Source organism: Brienomyrus brachyistius, chromosome 11 (assembly GCF_023856365.1).
Source record: "Brienomyrus brachyistius isolate T26 chromosome 11, BBRACH_0.4, whole genome shotgun sequence".
Lineage (NCBI taxonomy): Eukaryota > Metazoa > Chordata > Actinopteri > Osteoglossiformes > Mormyridae > Brienomyrus > Brienomyrus brachyistius.
Genome location: NC_064543.1, coordinates 3572998 through 3580717, shown reverse-complemented (window position 1 = coordinate 3580717; position 7720 = coordinate 3572998). Strand labels below are relative to the sequence as shown.

The window sequence follows — 7720 nt, the reverse complement described above, 5'->3', positions numbered from 1 at the left end:
ATTGGAATTTCACTTTTTGTGTTGTTCATTCTTTGTTCCTTCAGTAGTCAACAAAGGTTAATAAAATTACCACATACAGTAACAAATATAGGAACTGCTTGAAATAAATCATCCTTCATGATCATTAGATGGACGAAAATGACATCAATATTTTACTTATGCTTTATCAATTATTTGTTTATAATATAATAATACAGTAATTAGTACAGTAGCAGATCACATTATTATCATAATAATGGCCATCCACCCGTTTTCCGTAACTGACAAGCTTCTTAACTGCCGTTTTGTAAAGTCTTACCAATGATGATGGATCAGAACAGATCTTGGGATGTTACATGCAGGGACCCACAAGGATTTATTTTAGGCATCTCTTTTATTTTGAAGTTGATGCTTCTTTTAAATGTAGGACTGTAAAAACCAGCACCCAGGTCGAAAACCTTTTTATGGACGATTGCAACTTGTTCAAAATGCTGCTGCAAGGCTGCTCACTGAAACTAAAAAAACGTACTGTAGCATATCTCCCCAACTATTGTGTCTTTACACTGGCTTGCAGTCAGCTATAGAACTGATTTAAAAAATATTGTTGGCTGTCTATACAGTAAATCACTAAATAGTCAAGGCCCAAAATATATTTCCGAGATACTTGAAGTCATCCCAGCAGGGCCCTTAGATCATCCATGACTGGCCAACTGGCAGTTCCTAAAGCTAGAACTAAGCAGGGTGAAATAGCTTTCTGCTACTATGCTGAAAAAAGCTGGAACCGACTAACAGAGGATTTTAAACATGCTCCAACTCCAGCCATGTTTAAATTCAGGCTAAACACCTTTTTATTTCACTACACTTATGGCTAATTGTGTGGTAATCTTAACTTTTAAAAATGTGTTTGTTTGCTTGTTTGTTTATTCGTTTAACTGCCTGTAAAGCACTGCATTTGCCCTGTGTATGAGTGGTGCCTAGCGCATCCGAACATGCAGCTTAGTTTATTGTCCAGGTATGTGACATTTCACTGGTCGATTATTGAATTGCACTCACGTGATACATGAACATTCTTTAAATATTTAAATATGTTGTCAAAAGGAAAACAGGTTTTGTGTGATGTGCCTCGCGTTGCAGCTCCATAGATGAAAAGCAGCACACTAAGGAAGACTGCTCAGGCACCATGGCGACTTCTGTAGTGCTTCTGGCTGGTTTATTCATTGCACAATGCCTCAGTCAGGACTTTCACGGTGGATTAATGACTTTCATGCCTGTGAGACGGAACCAGGATGGTACAGTTCTGGTAGGGATGCAGTATTCAGGCACTTACAGAAGAGAGAATCGTCAGAGAATTGCTATGACGTGATTCTGGGAACTTCTCATTTGCTTCAAAAAAGAATATTGTACTACACTGTGTTATTTTAATTTAAAAGAAACAAGCTTAATGTGAAAGTAGAATTAGTTGAAAAGCAGAGTTCTCAGATTTCTCAATTTATAATCAAAGATTCGATTCGATTAGGCTGTAATTAAACCAAAAATAACTAGCATAAAAGATAATTCTGTATTCTGCTGTATAAAACCAGACGGGTGGTTAGTCAGTTTATGTATAATATTCTCTTTTTAACTTGGCATGTCTGTAAACATAAACTAATCATTAATTTGTGCTTATTGATAGATGAGTTTCGTCTACAAAGAGTCATATGGGGCCCAGTGCCAGCATCGGTTCTCTTGGGTTTGTAATACTGGGGACTGTGGACAGACTGTGTTTTCTGAAGTCGGAGTTGCCGACGAGGACACTTGTGAGCTCGGACTGTGGTGTCAATCTGAGGGATACACACTGAGGAACAGCTCGAGTGACAAGCCATATTCTCTATGGTAAGATTCTGCGCACATAGTATGTACAAATCATGGGAAGTTTGTTAAATATTAATGATGCAATTTAGCAGCAGTACATTTTTATCAGTGTTTTCTTGAAGTTGTTTTGCCAAAACTCAGTCTAAAGCACACACACACACATTGACCACTACACAGCACAGTTGAATTCAATGTGTGTCAAAAAGGTAATGTTATAGATCATCATGGGGGTTAGGGTTAGGGTTAGGGGCGCAGGCTTCCTGCGATCTGGAAAAACCACACAGGATTTTTCTGTCTCCTTGGACAAATGAGAAATACTGTACAAAGATCACCGCAAGATCACTGCAGCATATGATGCGAGGGTTTGCTGTAAATTTGCTTGGCATCCTCCAAACCAACTCTGTAAATATATTCTATGCATTTATAATTCATTAAACTTCCTGTGTGTCATCTGAGGCTTTCGCAAAACTCCTGAAAAATCCCCATTTAATCTCTTATACCGACGCCGCGAAAGTGAACGTTTTCATGTCACAAATTTGTCGCGGGTGTGTGAAGAATCTGCATTTCTCATCCCTATATTAGTATAGGCAACATATACCCTGATGTTATAGGTGAGGTCTTCACAGAATTTTAAAGACTAAGCCTGTTTAAATAAAACTTACTGGTTTTGTCAGTATAGAGACAACTGTTGATGGCGATTGGCTGTTGATTTGACCTTACGTTTCTAAAATATAACAGAGAATATCACTTTATTCAGCGTATATTTTGTCCTACAGCAGAGCTGCTCAGCATTCGTACTTCCAAGCGGCACTGTATGCTGGCTTTTTTTTGCCATCCCTCATTAAAAGAAAGACATGAGGTTTGGCCACAGGAACAGGAATTTAATATGGTTAAATAACAGTTCCTAAATTGCTATTTCAAAGTGTATTTGCTATAAAGAATTATGAAACCGCAGGGTATCAGTTATTGGGAATTGTTGTCCTTCTTCTGAAAATGAAACAGGGAGAGTGGCTGCTGCTGGGCCTCGAACGTCGATGGTGTCAGCAATTGGACATTAATTACATATATTGATGGCGGAACACGATCCGACACCCAATACATGAACAGGCCGCCTGTCATAACCATTATACCAACTATCAGGTATGTGGAATTTCTTGTTCACATATTTGCATGTAGGTTACAATAATTCATTCTTTTCAAATGTTTGTCTAAATAATTTGCCATCTGTTTTCTTCTTTGTGTACCGCATGAAGGATTCCTCAGAACTGCAGTTCAACTTTGCAATTTCTGACCTATGATGCAGATGGAGACAGTGTGGCCTGCAGGTATACAATGAGGCCAGACTGTGAGTCTTGTAATCAACGTCCGGACTTCTTTCTCGATGAGGTAACCGACTCCGTCAAGGTTTGTGTTACGATGTTCCCTTTCTTTTTATTTTTTAAATTCGATAATCGTCTTTCTTTTCCTGCAGCAAAACTGTGATTTGTTCCTTAATGGTTCTTCAAGCCTGGGGATGCATGTATTTGATATGGTGGTGGAGGACTATCCAACTGAAACCATCACACTGTCCTACAATGATGGTGAAACTTCTGTGAGAAATCCTGGGTCAATGCCACTGAGTCAGCTGCCTTTACAGTTCTCTATTCAGAGTATGCAACATGACAGATGCTTCTATTTATATTGAATTATTATTATTATTATTAATTTATAGATCAGTATTCAGGCACTTACAGAAGAGAGAATTGTCAGAGAATTGCTATGACGTGATTCTGGGAACTTCTCATTTTCTTCAAAAAAGAATATTGTACTACACTGTGTATAATAATAATAATAATAATGATAATAATATGTAGTAGTCTGTTAAGTTATAAAGGATAATAATGAACAGAATTGCTATTAATATCATGCTTTGAAAACCCAGATATTTAGCATTTTGCAATATTCGGTCACTTAATTTTGTAAGTACATTTTTCCAGGAATTTAAAGCTATTTTTTGTTTAATTTTAGTTGACCCGCCACTGGAAAGCTGTACTCCCGGAGATGTGATTCCACAGTTCCTGTCTCCTACTCCAGCTCAGGGAGATGTGTTATATACAGTGATTGGGAGTCCCTTTCAGTTTACTGTCAGAGCACAGGCAGCCAGCTCTGCGTAAGCCTAACATTGTACCTCACTGTCAGAGCACAGACACCCAGCTCTGTGTAAACCTAACATTGTACCTCACTGTCAGAACACAGACACCCAGCTCTGTGTAAACCTAACATTGTACCTCACTGTCAGAGCACAGACACCCAGCTCTGTGTAAACCTAACATTGTACCTCACTGTTAGAGCACAGACCGCCAGCTCTGTGTACCTTAACCTCACATCCCATTTTGCCATTTTGAATGTTTGCAACATTCTGTTACAGAAGATATTCTAGACTCTAGTTCTCCAAGTTCTTTCAGAATTTTACCTCAATACAAAATAGCCAATGATGAGATAACATCAAAAAAACATTCTCACGATTTGCGCAGCACAAAGCAAAGTTAAAGAGAAAAATAACATCTTATGCCAGTATACTCATCCTTAGAAATTTGCATCATGTTCTGTTTTATGAGTCATCCAGTTATATGTGTTTTGTATTTTTCTGGTCTTTCGTGCAGGATATATGATTTCCAGATCTCTGGTCCTCTGAACATGACAAAAACATTCCACAGCTATAGTCCCGGAATTGCCGAGATGGAAGTAAACTGGGAAGCCCAAGATCCAGATTTGCACAAATACGTTCCATTTTGTTTCACAGCAGAAACAAATATCAGGTATGAGAGAATTCACTTCTGTATGTGGTCATCATTTTGTGGAATTCAAACTTAAAATAAGTCAATGTACCTCATTTTTCTTTCCAGTCAGTCTGAGATGAGGTGCTTTGTTGTGATTGTTATAAAATCAACTTTGCAGGAAGGTTAGTGGATTTTTTTTTCTTTTATGATAGTGTATCACAAAGAATATTATTTTAATGGTACAATAGTATAATTATGCAGCATAATTACTGACATTACCTTTTAGGAGAAGCAGAAGTGTTTTGCTCACAGAACACCATAAGCATTACTTTAAAAAAGTCCGCAATGAAGGATCTGGAGGTTGCTGATCTGCGCCTGAAGGACTCTTCCTGCTCACTCACTTCAAATGAATCTTACATTATGGCAACAGTGTCTATGAATTCTTGCGGCACAGAACTTGAGGTAAGTTGGATCATTCACAAAAATACCGGCACATTTTGTATTGATAGCAATGGGAAGCGACGTTTTTGTTCAATTTTGATCTTTTTTTAGGACACCGGTGACTACATTGTCTTTAAAAATGAACTATATTCAGTTGAAGATCCCGATTCAGTCATAACGAGGAAGCGGTTTGTGAGGATTCCCTTCTCATGCAGCTACCCTAAAGTAGCCCATGTTATGGCCAGCTTTAAGACTTACAAGTCAGACTTTGTGTTTACGGAGTCTGCATTCGGCAGTTTCAGCTACAGCTTTGATTTCTACACTGACAATACGTTCACAACAAAAAATGCAACCAGCACATACCCTCTGGAAGTACAACTGATGGACATGGTGTTTTTGGGCATCAGTGCCTACTCCAGTCTCCCGCGGATCCAGCTCTTTGTAGAGTCCTGCAAGGCCACTCCAGATGACAACCCTGACAACCCTATGTATTATGACATCATCAAAAATGGGTGAGGGACCCTAGACGGCTGCTGTCCCCAACAACTACTGGAAACATCTATAAATAAATTATACCAATAAGTCACCCCCTAATGATTTCTGCAACGAAGACAAACTCTGCATTACTCAACCGTCTTTTTTAAATCTATTTGTATTCCAGAATTATTCTAATTGATGTTTTTCTTTTATCAATAATTATTCTGTATTCTGTTTTTGTTAAAGGTGCATTGAAGACCAGACAGTTGTTGTTTACGAAAGCAATGACACCCAGTTCAACTTTGAAATCGAAGTTTTTAAGTTCAATGGAGGCTATAATGAGGTAGCAAAGCAGTTTTTTTTTTCAAATGTAGAGGCAAGTAATGTATAAAATAATGTCATATTTGACTCCATTACCACACTGCTGTTACTTTGTCTCAGGTGTACATCAGCTGTATTGTGATCCTGTGTGAGATTGGCAGTCCCAATTCAAGGTGCAGTCAAGGCTGTATACAAAAACCTGTACTGCGTCGCCGGCGACAGGCATCTGTGGAAACAGAAAGGCACTACATTTCCCAGGGGCCATTGCATTTTAAGCCAGCTTCACAAAACTCAGGTAATACTTCACTGTTCGTCTCTAAGTACAAGCCACTTTAATACGTACAGACGCTCCTCTACTTACGAACGAGATACGTTCCAAATGGCCGTTCGTAATTTGAAATGTTTGTTATTCAACATAATTTTAAGGGTATATGCAAGTACAAAGAATTAGGATGCTGGGAGTACGCACGCTACGCTGTTGCGCGGCGGGGTAGCGGCCAGAATTCGTACTAGGCTGAATGACAGTTTGTCCAAATTGTGTTGCTACAGTTACAATGACTAATTTTATTCTTTTTATGACAGATCCTTCAGGTCATGGCTCAAAGAGTGTTAGTATCACAAGTAAATACACCATGGCTTTTGTGGGATTATTCCTTATCACCATACTAATGCTTGCTGGAGTGATGGTCTACAAAGCTAAGGCAAGGAAACACAAAGCAATCAGCCAGAATGCACTCCTATCCAACACAGGTTTGGGAGGATAAAATTTAATATCACTTGATATGATATCAAATACTTTACTTAAGGGGGCGCAAATAATGTAGCATTATCCTATTATCCTAACTTATGTGCATATTATTTAACCACAAATTAAGCCTTAATTACATATCGATCTCATGTTTGTTCATCATTAATGAAATGTGATATATCTCAAGCGATTATTTTGTTTGTTACTATACTTGTTAATTCTGTAAACCTTTGTTAACTAATGAAGGAACTACTGAAGGAGCAAACAATGAATAACACGTGAAATACTGATCTCACATTCGTTAATCATTAATGAATCATGATGCATATTTTATTTCGAGTACCAACTTTATTTGTACTTCGGTAGTAACTGAGATACTGCTAAGTAGTTATGCCCCGTCAAAGTAAGACAGAAATTAATATCTAATAGAATATTGTCTGCACATATGATTATTTAAATTGATCTGTTTAGGCATATTGTTCTATTTAACGACAACAAGTGGAGTGGAATGAAAAATAATCAGTAAATCAATCTGCTTTAATGAGAGAATTTTCTGTACACTTTGTCTTCTAATGTAACAGTTATTCCATATCTAACATATAATATATTGTATTTATCTACTTTCTAGTTTAGTACAGTTTAGTGGCTTTGTGTGTTTTGTTATCAAACAATACATTCTTCAGCATAACCATGTTGGTGTATGGTTCACTCCAAACTGGAAACAATATTTATTGATCCGTATATCATTTATACACATATATCAATATTTTTTAACTTTAGTTATAAGCTTATGTAAGATGCAAGATACATTTGTATACTCAATAAAAAATTATTACATGAATGGAAATAAAGCCATTTGTATATTCAGAAAAAGTTATTTTGGTATAAAGGCTCAAGTAATGCAGGCATGCTTTCTGTACTCAGCCTTTAGAAAACACGAATGTCTGGAATATTAAAACAGAGGCTGTAATATGAAACCTTATATAATCCCAATACTCAAAATATATAAATAAATAAATAAACAAACAACTAAACAAACATGCTGAGCATACCAACAAATGATCAGACCATACCTATTTTTCCATGGTCATAGACACTAGCTCTTTCTCAGGGATCTCTAAATGTACCCAAGCGAGCTAGAAAA

At 37.3% G+C, this 7720-nt stretch overlaps 1 protein-coding gene across 1 annotated transcript; it reads left to right on the top strand.

Annotated features, from left to right (window-relative positions):
• The first annotated feature begins 1102 nt into the window (after positions 1-1102).
• LOC125704171 (uncharacterized) lies at positions 1103-7414 on the top strand. The gene is made up of 13 exons (XM_048969522.1): positions 1103-1279; positions 1652-1851; positions 2833-2970; positions 3084-3216; positions 3302-3479; positions 3838-3979; positions 4473-4628; positions 4716-4771; positions 4876-5051; positions 5142-5542; positions 5754-5850; positions 5949-6123; positions 6411-7414. Exons 1-13 carry the CDS (start codon positions 1160-1162, stop codon positions 6590-6592), a joined length of 2154 nt encoding a protein of 717 aa, XP_048825479.1. The 5' UTR covers positions 1103-1159; the 3' UTR covers positions 6593-7414.
• The last annotated feature ends 306 nt before the right edge of the window (positions 7415-7720 follow it).